The 25,947-nt window shown below is 36.5% G+C and overlaps 1 protein-coding gene across 1 annotated transcript in view; it reads left to right on the plus strand.

The window, feature by feature from the left end:
• AQR (aquarius intron-binding spliceosomal factor) overlaps positions 1-25,947 on the plus strand; it is a 97,137-nt gene that overhangs the window by 3,551 nt on the left and 67,639 nt on the right. Inside the window, exons 2-9 of the mRNA XM_019442640.2 lie at positions 2,247-2,739; positions 6,098-6,154; positions 9,646-9,686; positions 17,070-17,105; positions 19,820-19,940; positions 22,311-22,451; positions 24,149-24,217; positions 25,310-25,410. Coding sequence (XP_019298185.2) covers positions 2,665-2,739; positions 6,098-6,154; positions 9,646-9,686; positions 17,070-17,105; positions 19,820-19,940; positions 22,311-22,451; positions 24,149-24,217; positions 25,310-25,410 — 641 coding nt within the window. The 5' untranslated portion in view covers positions 2,247-2,664. The remainder of the gene's footprint in view (positions 1-2,246; positions 2,740-6,097; positions 6,155-9,645; positions 9,687-17,069; positions 17,106-19,819; positions 19,941-22,310; positions 22,452-24,148; positions 24,218-25,309; positions 25,411-25,947) is intronic.

Genomic DNA, 25,947 nt, shown 5'->3' on the forward strand with positions numbered 1-25,947 from the left:
CCAATTGCCAAACACTTTCCTGGGCCCACTCCAATCCACCTTCTACACTGAATTTCCTAACATGGATATTTAATCATTTCCATTTTTACCTATTTTTTAAAGTTTATTTATTTATTTTGAGAGAGAGGGGGAGAGAGAGAACCCCAAGCAGGCTCCACGCTAACAGCATGGGGCTTGAACCCCGGAACCGTGAGATCGTGACCTGAGCCAAAAGGAGTGTGGGACGCTCATTTGACTGAGCCACCCAGGTGCCCCAACTTATTTTTTACTTTTCCTTTTTATTACATTTCTTTGATAGCTTCTTTTTTTTTTTTTTTTTAATGTTTATTTATTTTAGAGAGATTGAGCAGGGGAGGGGCAGAGAGAGAAGGAGACACAGAATCTGAAGCAGGCTCCAGACTCAGCTGTCTACACAGAGTCCGATGCGGGGCTCAAACTAATGAACCGCGAGATCATGACCTGAGCTGAAGTCGGACGCTTAACCGACTGAGCCAGCCAGGAGCCCCTGATACCTTCTAATCACCTACAAAAGGATATGTTAACTCCATTTCATGTCACATGATCTACCTCCTTAACCATTTATCCTCTGCCCTTCCTTTCCAGATTTGTACTAAAGAAATACAGAATTAGTTCCTCCCATGTATATTCTTGTCTCCATCTGGTTTACCTACTATTATTTTAAATTAGATATAGACTTTCACACTCTACTCAAAGATTAAATTTAGTTGAGCCGGATTTTATTTGGTTTTCCATAATTATGGGGAAAACTAAAGTTTAAAACTGGCTTGCAGAAAACTTTTTTTGAAATGATGAACTGGTTTATTATTATTATTTTTTATTTTTAAGTAATCTCTATCCCAACATGGGGCTTGAACTCACAACCCTGACATCAAGAGTCACGTGTTCTACTGGCTGAGTCAGCCAGGCACCCTGAAAATATTTCAATTTACATGTTACAGAAGACAACCTATTAGAACTACAGTTTTAAGACATAGCAACAATTTCGAAGTCTAGGTAACTTATGAGAATTTTTTGTTAGAAATAACATTTTCAAGGACTACTGTTTGTTTTAGTAATCTCTACACTGAACACAGGAGCTCAAACTCAAAGCTCTGAAATCAAGAATCCATGCTCCACCTACTGAGCCAGCCAAGCGCCCCAAGGTGTGTTTGATGGTACAGAATATCTGCTCTTTACAATCAGGGAAAGAACATTTAATTCCTGTCTTGTCGAGCTTTCTGTTGCTGGTTAGAAGAGCTTAAGTTTCAGGGCTAACTGCTGGAGTTCTGTTAGCATTAGGAGGGGGAAAGAACTGAAAAGAAAAATGACGCCATGGTATTATTAAACGAATATGGAACACATAATATTTTGCATATACATTGGCAAGTTTCTACTCATGCTTTGAGTTTGAACTTAAATGTTACAACTTCCTTCGGAAGCTTTTCTGATTTGCCTTAAACACTCCATCCCCTATGCTCGCACTGCTTTTCGTTCATAACTCTCTTGTCACTGTTGATCAGTGGTTTTTAAACTTTAGTGTGCACTGAAATCATGTAAAGGGTTTGTTAAAAGCACAGATTACTAAACCGCACCCTCAGAGTTTCTGATGTCTGGTGTTGGGCCCAGGAATTTGCACTTATGCAGGTTAGCTGTTATTGCTATATTGAGACTACTACCCTTTGAGAATCACTGAACAAAACTACATGCTTCTGGAAAGCAAGGGAATGCATCTTTTTATGTTTTCTATTTTACATATACAATATAAAACAGTATGGATATGGATAATGGTCAAATTTGAAGTTGTGTTTGGAAAGAAGGGAGGATAGGCAATCAAAAATTTCCACTGCGCTTAGAGTAAAAAGAGATAGCCCTTAAGACAAACAACGTCAGTCTTATCTGTTCTCAGGTTACTGTTATATTTTTTTCCTTTATGTTGAAAATGCATTTTACACTTACTTCCTCCATTGCCTCTTCAGTCACTAACCTCTTAGCCCCTTATCTGGGCGACAGGGATGGATTGCAAAAGTCATGAGGAAACTTTGAGGGGCGTTGAATATGCGTATTATCTTGATTTTGGTGATGGTTTCACGGACGTATGACTGAAAACGGATCAAATTTTACACCCTAAATCTGTGCATGCAGTACATTGTATGTCAACTTATATACCTCCATGAATCTGTTAAAAACAGTTAAAACTGAGCCCTGCATACCAGGCTGGTTTTTTTTTTTTTCTTTTTTTTTTTTAGGGTGGAGAGAACCCCCTCGTCAAGTCTCCCCCCTCCTCTGCAACTAACTCTACCACGAAAAACCCTCACAACACCACCTACCTGAGATTTATCACTGAGACCCGGTCCAGACTGCTGGGTGTGTTCTCTCAGATGTCCGCTAGGGGGAGCATGCGGAGGAGGCCGAAGCCCCTGCTTTCTCTAGCTCAGACCCAACGCCTACACGAACTTCCGTCCCTGTTCAGTTCCGCTTCCGGGGAAATGTACGGGCTGTTGTACGCGTTTCTTGTGGGACTGTGAAGGCTGAGGACCTATCGGCTGGCTGGCCCTTGCTTCGGGGAATTAGGCAGCCGTGGCTGCCTGTTAGGGGAAGTGTATCGGGTTCACCGTTCCTCCTACGGACCTTTCCTTACCACTGGAGCGTAGTAAGAGTGCTGCCATGGCGGCCCCTGCTCAGCCCAAGAAAATCGTGGCTCCTACTGTGTCCCAGATCAACGCGGAGTTCGTAACGCAGGTGCGCTTGGGCGACTCTGGTGTGTGTGAAGGGAGGAGATGTCGAGGCCCCAAGGCCTGGGGGGTGGGATTTTCCTTGGGACTGGGAGCACCCAGGAGGCATTCGTTCGTCGCTTCATTCACTCGTTTCTTCGCAGAAGAAACAGCACCCTAGCCTATTTGAGACTGGCAAAGTTTCGTAGCAGAGATAATGGCTAAGAGAGGGCGGAATAGGGTTTTTCTTAGCCGTTTGAGTGGAGTGATGAGAGTCTGACAAGACACCTGCTCCAAGTAGATGCATCTGTGACGAGAGCAATCGTTTTATCCGAGAGCGTGCATTTACAGCCTGTTTACTATGTTGCATTGTGAACCGCGGTTGGCTGTAATTAGGGAAACAGCCCTGTGGCCCTCAGCAGCATAACTAATCTTTACATTTTACATGTTTCTATTCTAAGTATCTTTTAAATCTGTCTGCTTCTCTGTAGACTAAGTCACGTCGCCCTTGTTTTCTCTCTGGACTTAGGCATCCAAATCTTTTGTCTTTCCTCTTGTTCTCCTCCAGCCCATTCTTCATATTGCTCATATTGCTGGCAGTGATTTTACGCAAATGCAAATCTGATCATATCACTTACCTTCTTAAAATCGTTAAAGAGTTATAATTTTCCTTAGGGTAATGACTAGGATCCCTCAAAGTATTGGCCTGTGCTTACATCCATTTTTCTCTCTCTTTCTAACTCTTCTTCAGCCACACTGAACTGCCTGTATTTGAATTTGCCATGCTTTTACCTCCTGGTCTTTCAGCATTGTTCCTTCTGCTCAGAATCCTCATCTTCTCCCACCTTCCTTTATATGGTTAATTCATTGTCATCCATCTACGTTACTTTGGAGTAGCTTTCCTGACAACTTTAACTAGATTAGATCTCCCTTTTCCCATTTACCTGCATTTTGTGGTTAAAGCCGTTTATTAGTTTCCTCATCTTAAGAAGTTTGCATTTTACAGAGATGAGTCAGACAAAGGTGCAGTATAGTTTCAAACAGTAATAAGTGCTGTCAGGAAAATGAAACGGCGTTGTGACAGTGATGGGGGTGGGGTGTATGAAAGGCAGTCAGGAAAGTCCTAGCTGAGGTGACATTTGAGCTAAGACCTAACTGCAAAGTAGGAGCCAGTTTTGGGAAGAACAGGAAAACAGTCCAGGGAATAGCAAGTGCAAATGCCCTGTGGTGTGAATATCAAGAAGGCCAGGATAGCAAACATAAGAGACAGGAGAGAGGGGCACCTGGGTGGCTCAGTTAGTTAAGTGTCCCCCTCTTGGTTTCTGCTCAGGTCATGGTCTCCCCGTTTAGTGGGTTCAAGCCCCACTTCAGGCTCTGTGCTGACAGTGCAGGGTCTGCTTGGGATTCTCTTTCTCCTCTCTCTTCCCCTCTCCAATTCATGCTGTCTCTGTCTCTCTCAAAATAAAAAAATAAACTTTAAAATTTTTTTTTAAAAAGTAAGAGAATGGTATGAAATGAGAGTATGTAGGGATCAGATCATATACACTTGGAGGCTGAGATAAGTTTGGATTTCATTCTCAATACAGTAGTTTGGGGTTTTTTTAATTAATTTTTTTAAATGTTTATTTATTTTTGAGAGGAGAGAGCGGCTATGCTAAGTGGGAATTGGGAGGAGTTTCTATTTTGCATGAGGCTGGAGAGTGTTGGGGAGGGCAGTATATTCCTGGAGGTGGTAGTGTTGGAGAGGTCACAGGTTACACCCTAAGGGAAAAGCTGTATCATATATTTACAGTAAGCAGTTTGGATCAGAAGATAAGATTTACATATTTGTTTGGAAGACCCTGAATCATAAAAACAGAGCAGATTCAGTTCTCTTGATGGTATGAGGTAAAGAAAAGATGGCTAGATGTCATAGGCAGTGGAATAAGGAAATGAGACTAGCATAGAATAACTGAGGGTGAAGTATTTTCTCTCAGGTTGGAGGGTGATTGATAGTTTAGTAAGGTATCACATAAGTGGGCCGTTATTTTACTGGTTTGGAGAGACTTGGTCAAGACCAGTGTCCTCACTGCTTGAAAGGCCCTTTGAGTGTGTTTACTGTGATAAGTGCTTAGCTATAGAAGCAAAGAAGACATGGGTCCCATCTCATAAGTGTTCCAGTTAAGTGGGCAGGAAAGCTAGATAAGCAATCAAATAATAATACAGAAACACAAGACTATTCAGTAGAGTTCAGAAGTAATTATCACCATCAGGTAGGGTTGAGGAAAGCTTCACAGAAGAGGTAACCATTTCAGATTTTATTTTATTTGTTCATTCATCCATGCACACATGCCTACATGCATACATCAGTCCATCAGCTATTATTTGAGTTCCTCCAATACACTAGACCCTGTGCAGATTCACTTTTTTATGAATATATTGAGTCTTTGTGCTTGCTAGAGTTTTCATTTTTGAAGAGATTGTAGTTGAGTTTCTTTTAAAAATTTTTTTTTTAACGTTTATTTATTTTTGAGACAGAGAGAGACAGAGCATGAACGGGGGAGGGTCAGAGAGAGGGAGACACAGAATCTGAAACAGGCTCCAGGCTCTGAGCTGTCAGCACACAGCCCGACGCGGGGCTCGAACTCACGGACCGTGAGATCGTGACCTGAGCTGAAGCTGGATGCTTAACCGACTGAGCCACCCAGGCGCCCCTGTAGTTGAGTTTCTTTAAAAAACATATATTAATAAAACCACTTTTTTCTTGAATATAATATTATGCAATCCAACTAAATGTCTGGAAATATTGAATGTATGTGTTTAGAATTCACAATTTCCAAGTGAAACCAAATCTGCTAAAGTATACCAGCTCTTTTATTCTCTGTAATAATCCGCTTATAGATAACTTTTTAGGTTTTGTTACATGTGTCCACTAATCACTTGAAGGTTATTGTTTTATACATATAACTGAAGATTTTGAATCTGTTTTTCTAATACTGGCTCAACTCTTAACTAATTGTAATCTTGGGTAGCTCACTTAATCTGTAGGTTCTAGGGTGTTCTTTCTAGGAGGTTCCTGGGTTTTCTTACCTCTAGCTGAAGATATTTGACTGTGGTTATTAATTGGGTCCTACCATTTCTTTAGCGGTGATTAGAAAAGTATATTTTGTTTTTTAAAATTACAATGACAGAGTGCAGTGCAGGGCCTTACTGGCATTTAGTGGGCTGGGGCCAAGGATGCTAACTGGCCTGCTTGCCCATATAGTCCTCTTAGAAAGTAGAATTACTTTGTCCCCCAGTGCCTGTAGTGTTTGTTAAAAAATAGCTTATTGATATATGATCTCAGTCTTTGTGCTCGACAATGATATGAACCTGTGACTTATTGTTTATACTATTTACTTTTGCAGTTAGCATGTAAATACTGGGCTCCGCATATCAAGAAAAAATCACCTTTTGATATAAAGGTAAGTATTTTTGGTTTACGACATTCTTTTTGAATAGGTACGTTCTTTGTATCTCTTTTTTTAAGGGCTAATTCAACAGAAGCATTCCATGATTTCTTTTTAAGTTCAAATTATACTTTTCTAATTATCAGACTAACAATTACTCATGTTAGAATATTTGGAAAATGTAGAAGTTACACATTAGAAAATAAAAATCACTACCCAGAGATCACCTTTACTGTCATTTTACTGTGTTAAGCTTTTCAAAAATTGTGTGTATAATTTGTTTTCCTGTTTATAGATTCTTAGATTATTTTAAACTTATCATTATTATAATGACCATGTAATGAATATCTTTGTAAATATACAGGAATTTCTGTACAATTTTTGACAGTACATGTAGGATAGAAGATATATTTTTTTAAATTTTTAGGTTGATGAACTGAGATAAAAATTTGTAAAACTGGTGGAAGCAGTGGGAGTTGTTTAGGGTAGAGGATTAGATAACTAAAGACCAGTAATATTTAAATAAGGGAATGGACTTATGGTTCAACTGGAACAATTTAGGATAAATGAAAACAAAAATTCCTAAATGTAGGATTCATTCTCATTGAAATGTTTTGTTTTCTTTTGTTTGTTTGTTTTGTTAATTTATTTTTGCTTGTTTTTGAGAGAGAGCATATGCATGCTTGTGTGGAGCTGAGGAGGGTCAGAGAGAAAGAATCCCAGTCAGGCTCTGTACTGTCAGCACTGCGCTGGATGCAGGGCTTGATCTCACCAACCATGAGATCATGACCTGAGCCAAAAATCAAGAGTCAGACACTTAACTGACTGAGCCACCCAGGAGTCCTTGAAATAGATTCTTAAAAGAGAGATCTTTAAATGAAACAGAGATAACATTGCATGCCATTTAACAAGTATTGACCCTTGAGTAACGTAAGTTTGAACTACATGGGTCTGTGTATACATGTATGTATATATACATACACAGTATGGTACTATAAATGTATCTTCTCTTCCTTATTTTTTTTTTAATGTTTATTTTTGAGAGAGAGAAAAACAGAGTGCAAGCGGGGGACGGGCAGAGAGGGAGGGAGACACAGAATCTGAGGCAGGCTCCACTTTCTGAGCTGTCAGCACAGAGCCTGATGCAGGGCTCAAACTCATGAACCGCAAGATCATGACCCAGCCGAAGTCGGATGCTTAACCAGCTGAGCCACCAGGCTCCCCCTTTATGGTTTTCTTAGTAGCATTTTCTTTTTTCTAGCAGTGTGTAATACAGTATATGCAGTAAGCATACAGTATATACTATACATATATATATATAACATACAGTATATGATACAGTAAGAGTACAGTATATAATATATATAGCACATGAAATGTGGTGTTTATGTTATCTGTAAGTCTTTTGTTCAACAGTGGACTATTACTAGTTAAATTTGGGGAAAGTCCAAAGTTACAGATGAACTTTTGAGTGTGTGGGGGATTGGCACCATTGTTCAAGGGTCAGCTAATGAAGACTCCCTTTAGGTTCTGCCATTGTAAATTGAGTTGTGATGCTTTAGGCACACTTGGTAACACTGAACTTAACCGAAAAGTTCTTTTTTTTTTTTTTTTTTTTTTTTTTTTTTTTTAATTTTTAACACTTTATTTTTGAGAGAGAGAGAGAGAGAGACAGGAGGGGCAGAAAGAGAGAGAGGGGGACAGAGGATCCAAAGTGGGCTCTGCACTGACAACAGAGAGCCCAGTGTGGAGCTTGATCTCACTAACCATCATGACCTGACCCAAAGTTGGACGCTTAACCAACTGAGCCACCCAGATGCCCCTTAACCAGAAATTTCTTACATTATTTGAGCTTAAATGTTTCATTTGTAAATATATTTTTGTTTTGCCTGTAATCCCTGTATTCGTCAGGAGGTATTCATAAACATGTATGTGTTGATCACTTTAATTACTACCAGAATTGCTTTATTTTATATGCTGTTTGTATGTGTTTGTGTTTGTATATGTTGTCTGGGGGTTCCTAGGGTCATTTTTCACTAATAACAAGAATATTCTAATGATGCAACTACATTGAGTTGAACCTAATTGTTAAGATTTTCATATATTTTTATTTTTTTAATTTTTAAAAAATGTTTTTATTTATTTTTGAGAGAGAGAGAGAGAGCACGAGCAGGGGAAGGGCAGAGAGAGAAGAAGACACAGAATCTGAAGCAGGCTCCAGGCTCTGAGCTGTCAGCACAGAGCCCAGCACGGGACTCAAACCCGTGAACCATGAGGTCATGACGTGAGCTGAAGTCGGATGCTTAACTGACTGAGCCACCCAGGCTCAGCTCCATATTTAGATTTTCAAAGATTATATCCAGATCATTTTAGTTAACACTAGTTATAATAACTGAATGAAGTTATGTATATCTGTTTAGAAGAACTTTATTGTAGGTTGGTATTTAAAGATTATGCCTTTCATTTTATTATTTAATTTGAATTTTTATAAAAAGAAAAGCAATAACAGAAATTTTTTCTAAATTGAATAAGACTTGTTTGCCTCACTGTCTTCCTCCCTCTATCACCCACATTTACGTGACAAATAACTTTGAGCAGTTAAAAGATATTATAGCTACAGTAAAATATATGACATGTTAAAGGACTTCATAATTTTACAGTAGGATTTTTTTTAACTATTATTAGTAGCATTTCTGTTACTTCTGCTGGTAACTGTTGTTAAAGACTCACCATATGCCAACATTTGCACTAAATTCTTTACATGTGGTATCTTATTTATAGCAACCCTGTGGGATACTTTGTGTAGATACTTTGTGTAGCAACCCTGTGGGATACTTTGTGTAGATCCTTTTTGTAGATTGGGAAAGTGAGCCTTAGAGCTGTCCTAGGCAAGGTTTCTAGCTATCTGCAATGAAAATGGGTGATTTGAACCAGGCTTCCAACATCAATGCTGAATTCTGAAGTATCACAGCATCCTGGCCTCACTAACCTAAAAGAATTGAAATTCTGAGGCTTTATTGTGTGTATTTGGAAAACCAACTTGTAATCTGCTTCTTTTATGTCTTCACACTTCTAGTTTACTGTCTGGCTTTTGAAAGTACATTGTTATGATTCTTAGATGGAGTCTGATAACATACACTTTTAAGTTTTTTAAAATATTCTTATTTGTGAATTTTTATTTTTCCTAGAAATATTAGGAATAAGTCATCTTAGACGTTCACAATAGAGCCACCTTGAATATATCGTTTAATGATTGTTTATAGGAATCTTTTTATGTAGACATATTTTATTATTTATCTTCTTCTACAACTTTGCTTTCTGTTATTTTACATTTTGAGGAATGTGATGAGATTATAAAGATCTCTTAATTATTATTTCAGTAGTATTTGATATCCTAAACCAACTTATTTTGTGTAATCTCAGTAACTCAGTAATAGATAGAAAACTATCAATTTAGGATAAAAAAATGTTTGAAATATTAAACATTTTTATATTTTTGATAACAGGTCATTGAAGATATATATGAAAAAGAGATTGTCAAATCGAGGTAAGAATGAGTTTAATTTTCATACATAGGGATTAGGTGGGATCAAATTGGATCTCTTCTGTATTTCTAAACTAAATGGGATCATAACTTGGACCTTTTTTTTTTTCTGTTAGATTTTGTCATCAGGGAGATGGTGGCTAGAAAAACTTTATATGTAGCTGCTGAAGAGCCATACATTATTTTCTTGCTTCCTAATTTTTGACTTCATTTAGAGGGATTAAATCCCATCAGGTTTATTTTGTTTCTGATGAAATGTGAGGGACAGTAAACATGGAGATTTTATTTCAATTGAACTAATACTAATTTTCTTTGATAAATCTTTTAAAAATATTATTAAAAATTATAAAAGTAAAACATACATAATAATACTTTATACAAAGTAGTAAAATATACGTTTTATAAATGACGTATAGCATATATATAAAATAATAAAAATAAAAAATGAAAATTATATTTGAACAATGTAAAGAAGGAGGTAAGTTTCAAGAAATCTTCCCTATCCTTTAACCCTCAATTTATCTACATATATATCTGTATCTAGCCCCCTCCCTGATTTTTTTTTAAATACAGAAAGTTTATACTCTACACACCATTCCATATCATGTCTTTTTTTTTTTTTAAACTAATGTATTTGAGGCATATTTTTATATTTACACCTGCAGACATGGATGCCCAGTGAGTATCGTAGAAGAACAGTTGACTAAATGTGTTGTTTTTTTTTTTTTTTTGATGTTTGTTTATTTTTGAGAGAGAGAGACAGAGACAGCATGAGTGGGGGAGGGGCAGAAAGTGGGAGACACAGAACCCGAAGCAGGCTCCAGGCTCTGAGCTGTCAGCACAGAGCCCTACATGGAGCTGGAAACCATGAACTGCAAGATCATGACCTGCGCCGAAGTCGGACGCTCAACTGACTGAGCCACCCAGGCGCCCCTAAGTGTTTTAATATGAAATGAAAACATTTAGGTTATGAATGTAACAAAACTTTAAAATCTCAGATTTGTTATTTTTCATGTGTTTGATTCCTAGAAGGTTAATTTTACTAAATATCGTGAAGGTAAATCCATGTTATTGTCAAAATAAGAGGCTAATTGTTTTTGCTTTAATGATTGATTCGTGAGCATGTAAAAGGAGACAGGGCCAAAGACCATGTTAAAGATTTTGTTTCTTATTTGAAGAATAATGGGAAGCCAGTTAAGAGTTGTAAGAGTGATGATGATCTTTTAAAAAAAGAATTTAGAGTTGATAAGAAGCTGGAAATAAGGGTGAGTATTGTAGTAGTTAGGTTCACAATAATGATGGCTTGAATGATGTTTGAAGGTGGAGAAGAGTGCCAAATTGAGATAGAAGTGAAAAGACAGTTGCTCGTTGGACTTGGTGGGTTAGGGAAAGGGGGTAATCAAGGGTGACTTCTAAGTTTTCGGCTCAGGTTGCCCGGTGATTAGTGCGTGATTCCATTACTGACTTCTGCTATTGTCATTAGGGCTGGGGTTGGGCATAGATCATAGTCCACTTTTGGAAATGTTGAATTCTAGGTACTAAAGAGCCATTTAGTTGGAGATGTAGAATAAGCCATTGGGTATCTCTGTGTAGAGCTCAGAAGAGGACAAGGTTGAGCCTACATTGTATCAACCACCGTTTCAATGCTAAGGGTACAACAGTGAACATGACAGATAGTCTCTGCTCACCGAGCTTATGTTCTATTTCCAGTCTAGACAGATAGGAAATTTAGAGGTATATAATGTCAGCAGGTAGTAAGTGCTATGAATTAAAATAAAGTGTGTTTAGGGGCTCCTGGGTGGCTCAGTTGGTTAAGTGTCCAACTCTTGATTTTGGCTCAGGTTATGATCCCAGGGTCGTGAGATCAAGCCCTATGTTGGGCTCTATGCTGGGCATGGAGCCTGCTTAAGATTCTCTCTCTCCTGGGGCGTGTGGGTGGCTCAGTCAGTTGAGCATCCAACTTCAGCTCAGGTGTCACAGTTCATGGGTTCGAGCTCCACGTCCGACTCTGTGCTGACAGCTCAGAGCCTGGAGCCTGCTTTGGATTCTGTGTCTCCCTGTCTCTCTCTACCCCTTCCCCGTTCACACTCTGTCTCTTTCTTTCTCTCAAAAAATGAATAAACTTAAAAAAAAGAAGTGTGTTTAGGGTAGTGACAAGGGCTTTTTTAGATTGAATGATCAGGGGAATCCTCTGAATATATGAACATTTGAGCAGGTATTTAATTTAACATATGTCTTATTGGTCTGGCATTGGGTATGGATGAAATTGCCTGAGAAAACTTAAATGAATGGGTAGATAAATTCTAGGATTCTTTTTTCTTACATATTAAGGATACACCAATCTGAAAATTATCTTGGACCTTCACAACTAGTTTTCTGTCTTTTTCAGAACAGGCTTTTATTCCAGTGGATAGTAATTGATTGTTTTTTGTTTGTTTCATTTAACTTTAGCTATTAATATTTCTTCCTTAAAGATAGTTTTTATGTAACTAATAACCACTGCCAGTGATTTATAAGTTATATATTTGGCTACATTATTTTTAATTGCTGAAGGAAGTAACTTGTTGGCCAGACTCACTAGGACTTATGGCTCTCTTAATAGCCATTTTCTCGTCGTGTATACATTGTTGAATACTTAAATGAAAGTAAGCTGATTACATTCTGCTTCCAAATCTCAAAGTTCAAAAAGTTAAATGCACTTCCCTAACACAGAAACTATAACGTATATATGTTTTTCATCATGATAAGCATAGTCTTTAATCCCTATCCCTAATGTAAATGATGTTTATTTAAATTTTTAAACGACAGTTTTTTAGACTAGTGCCTGAGGAAGCTGTTTTGCTGAGTTATGTGCTTATAGCATCTTCATTACTGGGGAAATGACTTGATGTAAGATTATTAACTTGTTTGTAGGCTATCAAAATAGGCCACTTATAGCCAGCCATAAGGTACTCTTTAGTATTCTACATTAAGGTTCTTGTAATATGCATTTTTGCATATCAACCCTATTTCTGAAGGAGGCATCTGGGAAATAAATCAGTCAGTGCTTAATATTCTCATGGTATAAATGATAACTTTTAGGATCTCAAAAGTAGTAAAATATATTGCCCAATAAGCCATGTGATTGATTCATATTTGCTATCCTCACCATTATCAAATTTGGCAAGCGTGTCTTAACATATTTTCATCCGTTTAATTTTAAAGCCTTCAAAATAATCGTAATTATTATTTGTTGAGTGCTTACTATGTGCCAGATTCTGTTCTAAGCACCTTGCATGTATAGTAGGTCATTTTTCCTCACTATAACCCTGTGCTACTCACTGTTATTATCCTCATTTTATTGATGAGTAAACTGCAGTACAGAGAGAGGTTAAGTAGCTAGCTCAAAATGTTTCCCACTTAGAGGAAGAGCCAGGTATTAAATCCTGGTTCTTTGACTCTTTTCCAGTACTATGTTCTTAAGTAGTACAGGGTCTATTGCCTTTTAGAACTCCCCTCACCAGTACACTTTGGTTATGGCTGTTAATTCTGTTATGAATACATCTAAGTGGGTTTTGTGCAGGAAAAAAGTGAGTTATTGTGTAGTTTACTTTTGCCCATGTTTATATTTGTTTTCATTTAAAACATTTAAACCCCAGAGGGCCTGGCTGACTTAATCAGAAGAGCATGCAACTCTTGATTTTGGGGTTATCAGTTTGAGCCCCACATGGTGCAGAGATTACTTAAATAAAGAAAAAAAAGACTTAAAAAATGTTTAAACTCCTTTACTATGAAATTTAACACAGAAAAGAGCATAAAATAGAAATGTATGGCCTTCTGAATTATTATTATTCATAACCACCACCAAGTTAATAAAAGCCAACATTTGTCAGCATCCCAGAGGCCTTCTCATAGCCTTTTGCTTTAACACTGTAAAATGTAAGTATGGAAACATGAACACTGTAGTTTTGGTTGTTTTGAATAAATGGAACCACATGGCATACACTCTTTTGTGGCTGACCTCTTTTGTTCACTATTATTTGCTTTTTTAATCATCTATTTTATTTTTTATTATTATTTTTTTAATGTTTATTTATTTTTGAGACAGAGCGAGATAGAGCATGAACAGGGGAGGGGCAGAGAGAAATGGAGACACAGAATCCGAAGCAGGCTCCAGGCTCTGAGCCGTCAGCACAGAGCCCCATGCGGGCCTCAAACTCACAGACCATGAGATCATGACCTGAGCCAAAGTTGGACGCTTAACCGACGGAGCCACCCAGACACCCCTTAATCATCTACTTTATAATAAATCTGGAAATGGGTAGTTCAGAAGTTCACGTGAGGGCCTTCATCAGCCTTTTCACAGGTGTGGTTTTTTTTTTGGCTTTCCCTGTATGGTTGCAAGGGGGCTGCCACAACCTTAGACTTCATGTTTTCACACAACCATATCCCAAGAGAAGAAGCAGTGGGCAATTACAATAGCAAAACTTATTGGCAGAAGCATAAAACTCCAAATGTAATGAGTATGGCCGAAATTGCTAGAAGAGAAATTGAGTGTTTTTCAGAGTGTTTTTGTTTTATCTTGACCCATGACTTCTTTTTTTCTTGTCTAGTCATCCAGAAATAAATGGGCCACTTTGCCTCTTTTGAGTATGAGGAAACTGGGTCCCAGAGTGTTTAAAAGATGTTGTCAGGGTAACACTGAATCATGACCAGAATACTGTCTTCTGTCTCATGTGCTGGTATTTTTTCTCTCTTTCATCATGAGGTCCTATTTGGCTGACGACATGAAGCATGCAGTTTTGTGCATAGTGGGCACTGAGTGAATTCTGTTCTCCAGCATGCTATTAAAGTGAAATGTCTGCAGCTGGAAGGAAGGAGACCTAGTGTGTCTGACACACAAGATGTTGTATCCACTCAGTGACCTGGCTGGCTGTAGAGGCCAGTACCTTGCCAGTGTTGTATCTTTGTGCTTTTTTGCACAATAAAAACCTGCATTTTATTCTCACTACAGTTCTGTGACACTACTTGCTTAGTGAAACTATTTAAGAGATCAGAAGTCAGTGGAACAGGATTTTGACAGGATAATGGTCTCCTGGCGTATTATAAATTCGTAATGCATAGACCTTTAACTTTCTAAGCTGGAGAATATTATCCAGTGGCAGTGTTCTGGTCTGACTGCTTTATTTCCAGTATACAAAATGATAAAACTAAATTAGTGGACATTTGAACCAGCCTTTAGAGAGTTACCTGGTAGCTACAGCATCATTTATGCATGAAGTACAATACTTGTATTAAAAATAGACAGTAAAGAGAGCTAATATTCCTTCCACAATTTTCTTTTTTTTTTTTTTTTAATTAAATTCAAGTTAGTTAACGAACAGTGTTGACTTCAGGAGTAGAACCCAGTGATTCATCTCTTACATATGATACCCATTGCTCATTCTGAAAAGTGCTCTCCCTAATGCCCATCACCCATTTAACTTGTCCTCCCACTTACATCCCCTCCAGCAACCCTCAGTTTATTCTCTGTATTTAAGAGTCTCCTATGGTTTGTCTCCTTCTCTGTTTTTATCTTATTTTTCACTTCCCTTCCCCTGTGTTCATCTGTGAAGTTTCTCAAATTCCACATATGAGTGAAATCATACGATATCTTTCTCTGACTTATTTCACTTAGCATAATACCTTCTAGTTGTATCCACGTTGTTTCAAATGGCAAATTTTCATTATTTTTCATTGCTGAGTAATATTCTGTGTGTGTGTGTGTGTGTGTGTGTGTGTGCGCGCACGCGTGTGCTACACACACACACACACACACACACACACATATACATACCACATCTTTATCCATTGATCAGTCGATGGACATTTGGGCTCTTAACATACTTTGGCTATTGTTGATAGCGCTGCTATAAACATTGGGGTGCATGTGCCCCTTCAAATCAGCATTTTTGTGTCCTTTGGATAAATTCCTAGTAGTGCATTTGCTGGGTTATAATTTTTTGAGGAACCTCCACATTGTTTTCCAGAGTGGCTGCACCACTTTGCATTCCTATCAAAAGTGCAAAAGAGTTTCCCTTTCTCCGCATCCTAGCCAAAACCTGTTGTTCCTTCCACAATTTTCTAATTTTGTAGACTTAATGTCAAAACTTATGAAACCTTTGAAAAATCTGATTCCTGTGTTTGTGATATAGATACATGTGTCTCTTGTACTTTCAGGAGGGCATGACTTTCAGGTAGGATGCCTGGGTGGCTCAGTTGTTTGAGGATCTGACTATTTGGCTCAGGTAGTGATCTCATGGTTGGTGGGTTTGAATCCCACTGAGTGTGGAGGCTGCTTGGGATTCTCTGTCTCCCTCTCTCTGCCCCTCTCCTGCTCATGCTCTGGCACGCACATGCTCTCTCTCTCTCTCTCTTTCTCTAAATAAGCTTAAAAAAAGAATGTTGGTCAATGCTAAGAAATTAAGATAGGTTAGGTTTTGGCAGTTGTGATCCAGTGTTATGAATAATGATGAGCATCTGTGTTTTTATTATAATTATTTGCCTTATTCTGGAGCCTGCTTCTGTGTCTCCCTCTCTCTGTCCCTCCCCCTCTTGCGCTCACTCTGTCTCTCAAAAATAAACTTTAAAAAAAATTACTTGCCTTTTTAACTTATATGTTATATTTCAGTGTATTGTGGTGCTTGTTGTGTTTGTTATATGAGTAGGATAAGATTTCACTTAAGTAGGGGTGCCTGGGTGGCTCAGTCAGTTGAGCATCCGACTTTGGCTCAGGTCATGATCTCACAGCTCGTGAGTTCGAGCCCCACGTCAGGCTCTGTGCTGATAGCTCAGAGCCTGAAGCCTGCTTCAGATTCTGTATCTCTCTCTCTCTCTCTGCTCCTAACCCACTCACATTCTGTCTCTGTCTCTCTCAAAAATAAACAAACATTAAAAAAAAATGAAAAAGATTTCACTTAAGTAATTTCTGGTTTTAAAAATAAAATGGGGGGCACCTGGGTGGCTTAGTCAGTTAAGCTTCCAACTTCGGGGCAGGTCATGATCTCACATTTCATGGGTTCGAGCCCAACATCAGGCTCTGTGCTGACAGCTCAGAGCCTGGACCCTGCTTTGGATTCTGTATCTGCCTCTCTCTCTGCCCTTCCACTGCTCACACTCTGTCTGTATCTCTCAAAAAGCAATAAACATTAAAGAAAAAAAGTTTTAAAAATAAAATAAACTACCCTGACGAAATACAAAGAAAAAATATAAAAGCAAATTTAGCTTTTCTCAGTGCATATTAATATATGATTATTCTGCTATGTGAGTCAATATTAACACAAGATTCCAAAATGCATCTGCATCAGTAACTCTGAAATGTTTGTATTTTCTGTTTAAACACTTTTATTTTTACTTTTACGCTTTTAGGTTTGCCATCAGAAAGATAATGCTCTTGGAATTTAGGTGAGTTTAAAGACGAAGTTAAAGATGGAGTATACCTTTTTTATTATTATTATTCTACTATAGTTAATATACAGTGTTACATTAGATTCAGGTGTACGATATAGTGATTCATCAATTCCAACTCTGTGCTCATCATGACAAGTGCACTCCTAAATCCCCATCATCTATTTTCACCCATCCTCCCACTCACATACCTGTATCATCTTGAGCAAATCATTTACTCTCATAGCCTCGATTCCTCATCTGAAAATGTAAAGAATGGGTTTGGAGTTTGCTGTTAGTTAACTCCCAAAATAAAACATTATTGTTAAAAACTGTGGCAAGCCAGTGATATCTCTGAGGCATGTGGCAGAAACAAATATACACTTATGTATTCCAACTGTATTGCACAAAAATTCCCATAGATAAAACCCTGGTAAAGGTGAGTTCAAACTCCCAATTACAAAGCACGTTAGGATAAGAATCAACTATAAGCAAGTTGAAAGAACAGAATTCGTTCTCCACCCTGCCCACCCAGGACCTGAGATAATTAAATTATTTATATATACCACCAAATAGTATGTTTAAAGTTACTATAAGTATAAAAGAAGAAATTGAATATGTGAACATGGAACAAGATGCTAAAAATGGGTAGATTTGGAGAAAATGGAAGTAAAAACGTTTGAGATTTAAAAATTCAATGGACAAATTAAATGCAGGCATACCTTGGAGATATTGCAGGGGCATTTCCAGACCACTGCAATAAACCAAGGCAGACGTATTTTTTGGTTTCCTAGTGCATATGGAAGTTATATTTATAGTACCTATATTGTAGTCTATTAAGTGTGCAGTGCCATTATGTCTAAAAAAATTTACATGCCTTAATTTAAAAATACCTTACTATTAAAAAATGCTAAACATCTGAGTTTTCAACAAGTCATAATTACTAATCATGGATTACCATAACAAATATAACAATAATGAAAAAGTTTGAAATATCCTGTTGCCAATTTTTTGGTAAATCTTACTACCAAAACGTGACAGACACAAAGTTAACAAATACTGTTGGAAAAAATGGTGCTAATAGACTTGCTCAGTGCAGCATTGCCACAGACGTTCAATTTGAAAAATGCGACATCTGCAATGAATAAAACAACGCACAATAAAACAACATAGGCCTGTGGCAGATTAGACACAGGTAAGAGGGAAATTAGTGAATTGGAATACAGGAAATTAATTAGATAATAGCAAAGAGAAATAGGGATGACAATATAAAAGGAAATTTAGAGATACAAAGGCTAAAATTAGAAAGTCCAATCAATTTCAGAAGAGATTTAGAAAAGAGGAGTAGCAATTTAGAAGAGATGGTGGTTGAGAATTTTCTACAGTTGAAATATGTGAGTCTTAGATTCAGGAAGTACAGTAAATTCTGAATAGAGCAACTGAAGAGTGACAAAGATGGAATGAAGATCTTACCGTATGCTAGAGGGGAAAAAAAACATAAAGAACGCATAGATTGTAGATTTCTCAGTTGTAGTAATAGAGAATGGAATAGAATGAGACTAATACAAGAAAAAAATCCCCAACAACCCAGAAACAATTGTATAACCAGCTAAACTATTATGAAATAAAGAAATTTCAGACAGATAGATTAACACTAACAGACTTGTTGACAGACGTTCTGAAGGGTATAATTCAGGAAAAAGGAATTTATACTTGTAAGAGAGGAATGAAATGAAACTTTGTGCATATTATTTATGAAAGAGCACTCAGGTATCTTACTTGGAGCCTCTTGACCATTATTTCAGGTAAAATTCCACTTACTCAGTTTTCAAGATTCTTCTAAATAAACTAAGTATTGCTAAAGATAGACCTGTGGAAATACTGATGTAAGCATAAGAGGAAGTAGAAAAATTACAGTGCTGTAAAGGAGTATAAACACTTAACTATGGGTGGGTGTGCATGCATGGTTGCATGTGTGCATACATACGTACACACATATGTGAGTGATTGCAGCATGCATGCAGAGTGATTTAAAGTGGGAATAAAACACCTTGCTTTTTTTTAGTGCTTGAGGGTATTTTAACCCCTGTACAAAAATTGACATTTATAACTACCCTGAATGATTAAAAAAAAAAAAAAAAAAAAAAAAGACTTAAGTTGTATTTTAGAAATTAGAAATACTTAAATTTCTTGAGGAATATTTTCACCACAGTCTTAAAATAAGAATTTTGGTATTTTAAGAGGAAAATGCTAGTTACCTTGTAAATTGACTTATGTTGAATATACCTAGTAAATTATTAAAATTAGCTTCTTTTTGATTGTTAAATCTCTTTAGTTTCTAGAAGTCAGTTGGTCTTTGTATGAGGTAGTATTAAGGTCTTAGATACATTTATCTGCTGAACCTGCCCATTATATCATTTTGGCTTTTTACTTCACAAAGAGACTTAGGGAATATCCAGTGTTCTGAGGGTGATAATTACATACGTTAGTAATCTTTGCTGTCTTCCTGCCTTGAAAGTGTAAACTCTCATTCTACAAAGCTGCAATTGCTGTATATAAGTTTGTAGCAGGTAGTGACCTAGATTATAGGTAAATTTGTGAAGGATTCTCAAGTTACATAGTTTTTTAAAAAGTTTCAGAAAGTTTTAGATAATTAACGCTTTTCCAGGCGAGTGACATATAGTGAGTGGTGATAACTAATGAAATATTCTGTGCTTTTTTACTCTTCACAGCCAGTATCTTGAAAATTACCTCTGGATGAATTATTCTCCAGAGGTGTCCAGCAAGGCCTATTTAATGTCAATCTGCTGTATGGTGAATGAGAAATTCAGAGAAAATGTCCCTGCATGGGAGGTAACAGATTTAAATTACTTTGTAGCTTTCATACTGTGCTCACTTTAAGCGATTAAAGAGTAGCAGAACTTTTTACTGATAATAAATAATGCTTTTATATATTTATTTTCTAGGTTTATTTATTTTGAGAAAGAGAGAAAGAAAGCGAGTGGGGGAGGGCAGAGAGAGAGAGAGAATTCCCAGTTGTCTCTGCACACTATCAGCACAAAGCCCTCCATGGGGCTCGAACTCATGAACCCTGAGATCATGATCAGAGCTGAAATCAAGAGTCAGACACTTAACTGCTGAGCCACCCAGATGCCCCCAAATAATACTTTTAGAACAAAACTTCACCCAATAATAAAGTAACATTGACAAAAAAATGGATATATGAAAAATGCTTTTTTTTTTTGGTTTCAATACATTGTTCAAACTAATTTACTATGAACTGAAAAATTATGAAAGTGAAATTATTTTTGTTTTGTGCTTGATATGAAGAATGGCATGGATTATAAAGACTTTTGCCTGAGATTAACATGAAGTTTGTATTATTAGCACAAATAGTGCTCAAATAGGATAATATTTTTCAGTGTCCTTTTTCACAACAGGGAGTATATATTTGTAGTTTTACGTACAGTAATGTTGCCAATGTAAAGACAGATGTTTATATTGTAATTTCAGTTTTCTCTTTATCCCTGATTTAGAGTCTGCTTTCCCTTTTAGAAATTTCTAATAGACATTTTTTCTTTGTGCTAGTGTAATAGAGGCTTGCTCAGTAGAGATCCAAAGTCTAGGTTTTCTTTGGCTGCCATAAAAAGGTCAGCTCATCAACTCTTTTAAATAAAAAAAAGGCTTGGGTAATTGTCATCTTTTTGTGGCAATGGTCTCTGAATTAAGAAAATGTTAGATTCTTTAAGATAAACCCATAGACCCTTCTCTCGAATATTCATTAAATAAGTGCCATCTTTGGGCAGATGAGAGCCCAAAGTAAACTGTGCTTTGTGTACTATTGAAAGGTCTTGGGTATTTCTTGAAGTTTATTCAAGCTACTATAGGAAGGGAGAAGGAAGATTTTTTTTTGAGCTAAACAATGACCTGATCAGTTTGCATGTTAAAATGACCATTTTGGTGATTAGGGCTTGAAAAAGAGAAATACAGATTAAGAAAAGATGTTACACACAGATTTTCTAGAAAGTAGAATTGACTGCATTTCATAGCTGAATAATTAGTATTAGGGAAGGGTGTTATTTTCAATAATTTTCCAGGCTTGGGCAACTGAGTATAATAGATGATTCTGCCATTTACCAAGATAGGTAATCATAGAGGGTTGAGAAATACTCTGAAGGGTACAAAATTGTTGAATTGAGTTTTGGACTTCCTGAATTTAGATTGCCTTTCAGTTATCTAGATGAAATTGTCTAGTAGGCAGAGGAATCTTGGGATCTAGGGTTAATGAGAGTAATCTGGACTGAAGATATATATTTGGAATCATTAGTGTGTGGTCTTTGAAGTCATGGGAGGGAGAAAAGAAGAATGGGATTAGAACCCTAGAATAGTGCTGTGTATGCAGCAAGAGAAGAGGAACCCTCAGCACATTGTAGAGGGCTAGGGTAGGGGGCTGGTAAGATTCCATTGTCTTTGATAAAGATTCAGGGGAGTGCTGGGGTGGAAGCTTGTAGAGAAGTACATGAAAACAACTAGTGTATACCACACATTTGGAGCACTTCTCTATGAAAGAAGAAGGATGTGGGTGGGGGGCATAGTTCAGTGAGAAACTTGAATGTATTTACCTAATTTACTTTTTTAAAATATTACTTTCATGTTGAAAGTAAAGAGCTAATACAAAGCAGGAGAGGCTGTCGTTGAGAGTCATCAGTGGGAAACTAACTTTTGCTAAAGATGTTGTTTTTCTTGCTTTAAGTCATAAGAATTAAAACATTTCAGATTCTTAGAAAACAAAGACTAAGCTAAATATGAACATAATCCATAAAAGAAAAAAAATAAAGGAATTAAAGCCATTATTTTAGGGGCACCAGGCTGACTCAGGCAGTAGAGCATGTGACTCTTAATCTTGGAGTCCTGAGTTCGAGCTCCCCGTTTGGTGTGGAGATTTCTTAAAAAAAAAAAATGAAAAAATAAAAATATTTTTAAAAAACAAGAAAAAAAAAAACCCCCATTATTTTATTAGGTGAAATTTTCTGCAACTCTTTCATGATCTTGCCAGAAACCTGTATTTGACTTGCTACTATTAATTATAAATAAGCAAATAGTCTTTTTTGCAATTATTTGCTTTTGTTAAAGACTTCTAAAGAATGACCAATTTTTTTTAAGGGAGAAAAGAGAGGGCTTGCAAGCCATTTCAAATTAAATTTTTATTCTTTCTCTTTTCAGACTTTTAAGAAGAAGCCAGATCACTTCCCATTTTTTTTTAAGTGTATCTTGAAAGCAGCATTAGCTGAAACTGATGGTGAATTTTCACTCCATGAACAGACGGTCTTACTGCTTTTTCTTGATCATTGCTTCAATAGTTTGGTAATTTTACTTTATCTTTGGAGGAAACTCAGATTTTCTTGGTGGTGGTTTTATTTTTTATTTTAGTTTTTTTTTTTAAGTTGAACATAAATGAGATATTACCTCTGTAGCCAACTTTTCATCCAATGGTAGTGGGGAATATGGATAATGCCAAAAGCTTAATTTTAGCCACTTCTCAATAAAAACATTTTAGAAGATCCATTCACTTTTTAAAATAGATTTGTACTGGATCTCTCCTTTTTTCTTAAGAAAAATGGTAATAGCGGAAATTCTCCAAAGATAGAGCAGCAAAGAATCTGGTTTTTATGAACTTTGCATAATGAGATCTGTGCCGTAAGTTGCACACAAAAACTACCTTTATTACTTTTTCGTCCTGCTTCATGGCTGGCAGGCAAGAAGGAGAGTTCTAATTTGAGCTCACTCAATTAGGTGCAGTTTTCATCCTTCTAAAGAATTAAATATTTACAGTAATTAATATTTCATTTGCACTGCTCTGCTGTGGTTATCTGAAGGTCTATACCTATTTATTTAAAAATAAGTACTGCTGAGCTGAGAGTGCATTAGACCCATGCAGGAGAATGCATAGGGTTCTTTCTTATCCTGAAGACTGAATGTTGATAGATGGGTAGTTATTGCTTGTTCTAGGTCCTGCCTCAAATGAATCTTGTAAAGGCATTAAAAAAAAGATTTACGCCCCCAGTGGATGCCACTATTACCTCTAACATTGATTAAACTAAACAACGTCAATGTAAATATAGACATGATTATCAGAAATTAAGCAAAAACAAGATGAAATTAGTATTAGTAGTTTGGTACTTGGTTTAGTTAACTGAAAAACTTGTTTAGTATTGAAATACTTTATTTTTTTCAACATGCCATCAGTACTTATTATTTGTGGTAGTTAGGTCTATGACTACCGGCAGGCAGCTGCCGACACTGAATTAGCTAAAATTGAACCATTGCTCCTAGGGAGAATAAAGGGTTGGGTGCCTACAAGCCAATGTCACAACATTTCATCATTCTATCAGTACATAATCTTGTTTTATGTGTTTCTGTTTAAAGACACCTTATGTAATATATATTGTTGCTTTATTGACATGGAACTCATGGCCAGAAACACTATAACTTAAGTATGAATGAGCCTTCTGTAATACACTTATTTTCTGTATAAGACACATCACAGCCTTCTTGCACATAGGAACACTAACCAGCACTTCAACCATGTGCTTTACAATAGCAAAATCACCAACAAAAACCATAAAAATGTGAGAAAGGTAGCACTGAACAGACACACAGAAAAGGATGCTTCCTTATAGTATGAGAGCTGAAACAAGAAGACGGATCATTACCTTGTTCATCCCCAGCTGAATACCTCAAGCCTGTAACCACTGCGTGTTGGGCAACTTAGCATTTTTCACTGATCTGTGCCGCCCTTGGACAGCACTAGGCGTATTGAATTTGGGGTTACAAATACATATTTGTGAATAGATGAACTCGCAAATACAGAATCTGTAAATGGTGAAGATTGTATCTTTTTTGAAAAGTATTAAGCTTCTTAATATTAAAATATCATTAATTTGAAAGTATTGGTGACATGTTTTCACCCTGGGACTTAACAAGACAGTATTTCCTTATGTAAAGATTTAAGTTAAAATACTGATGTGTGTATAAATTTGTTTTCTTTGTGCCTTAAACAGGAAGTAGACTTGATACGGAGTCAAGTACAGCAGCTTATCTCCCTCCCAATGTGGATGGGCTTACAGCCGGTAAGTATCTTCAGAAACTTAGGCGTATGTGTGTTACAAGTGGAAAATGTGGTTTTAGACTTTGTAGCTTTAACATAGGTATAAAATGGTGGCCAAAAACCCCTTTTCCTGTTTAGAAAATGTATTTATTATGCATTAATTTGTCATGGATGCAGTTTTTTTCAGTTTTAAAGTTTTTATGTATCTGCAAGCTAGTAGATTTCACCTCATGTCAGTATTATAAGGTAAAATAAGATAATATCTATGGAGTTCATAAAGAAGGGGGATAAATTTAGCAAACTATGGTGATTATTTCTGCGTGTGCCTTTGGATGAGACTAAATATAGACTAGAATATTTTATTTTCTTAGATTAGAATGTACATATAGCTATAGGAGAAGGTCTGGATTATGTTTAATGACTTCCTTTTTTTCATCAAATACTTATTGGATAATATGTGCCTTTATCAAAACCCAATTAACTGATCTTGGGGAGTAAAGTTATAACTGTCAAATTTTAGTATAGTACTTTATTCAAAATACCATTTCCTGCATATGGGTTTTTGCATAGAGCCAAATATGCAAGTTCATTCATAGGTACCGGCTGATGGTGATGAAAACAGGCATATATAAATAATTAGTGCTAAGCTAATTATTTAATGCTAAGTTAACTGATAAGTGCCATTAGAAAGAATGTAGTCATATGGACATTTCCTTGTCTGCTTGTGACAGCTGTTTCTATGTTCATTGTTTTAGACTCATTTTTCAAACTTCAGTGATTTTACTAATAAGTGTTAATGCTCATATTTTTCAAATTTAAATCCTTCATTTTAGAAATAAGAAATTTAATTGATTATTGAGCTTATGACCTTCATAAGAAAAGGCAGTTTCTTTTTTTTTTTACATTATTAGTAACAATTGTTAGAATTAAATAGTTTTTTTAAAATTAGAGTTGTTAGTTTCTTAGTTTTCAGGTTTTGTCATGTTGCTTTCAGGTTTTATCCCATTGCTTTATATTGTATGCACACATTAGAAAACTAGCTGATAGTTGATCTAATATTTACCTTTGTAAACTTTGAGGTTACTGGTGATTTAATATCACATCATTCTTTCAGGCACGATTGGAATTAGAATTAAAAAAGACCCCTAAGCTAAGAAAATTTTGGAACTTGATTAAAAAGAATGATGAAAAGATGGATCCAGAAGCAAGAGAACAGTATGTTGCCAAAATTTTGTTCCACATTGGTTTATTATTTTGGTTGTAAGTCCTAGATGATGTTGATTGGTTTGTTGTTTCCTTTATATAGGCTGAACTAAATAAATAAGAAGTGCTTTTACTGTTGTAGGAATATTTTTCATAAAGGTCTAAAGGGGAAACAACAACATTACCATGTTTTTCTTCTTTCTCTTCTCTCTGCTCCAGTGATAAGTATATCATTGATCCTCTCCCTGCCTCTTGACCGTAGTTTGTCTGTCATGGATGTTTTTCAATTTTCTGCACAATCTTCAAGCTATCAATCAACTTTTCTTTCTTTTTCTCACTCCCTTACTCTTAATAGTGACTTTTATACACTCCAGCCATCATTCATTTGTTCATTCATTTATTCATTCATTCAACAAATAGTGAATGTTTATCATTTTGCCAGGTGCTCTTCTAGGTATAGGGGACATAATAGAGAATGAAATGGAAGTAGTTCCTATTCTGTGGAGCTTACATTCTAGTTGGAGGCAGATAGCACCAAAAAAAGATCAA

This window comes from Panthera pardus, unplaced genomic scaffold (genome assembly GCF_024362965.1).
Source record: "Panthera pardus isolate Hobbes unplaced genomic scaffold, ASM2436296v1 HiC_scaffold_24, whole genome shotgun sequence".
NCBI classification, from domain to species: domain Eukaryota; kingdom Metazoa; phylum Chordata; class Mammalia; order Carnivora; family Felidae; genus Panthera; species Panthera pardus.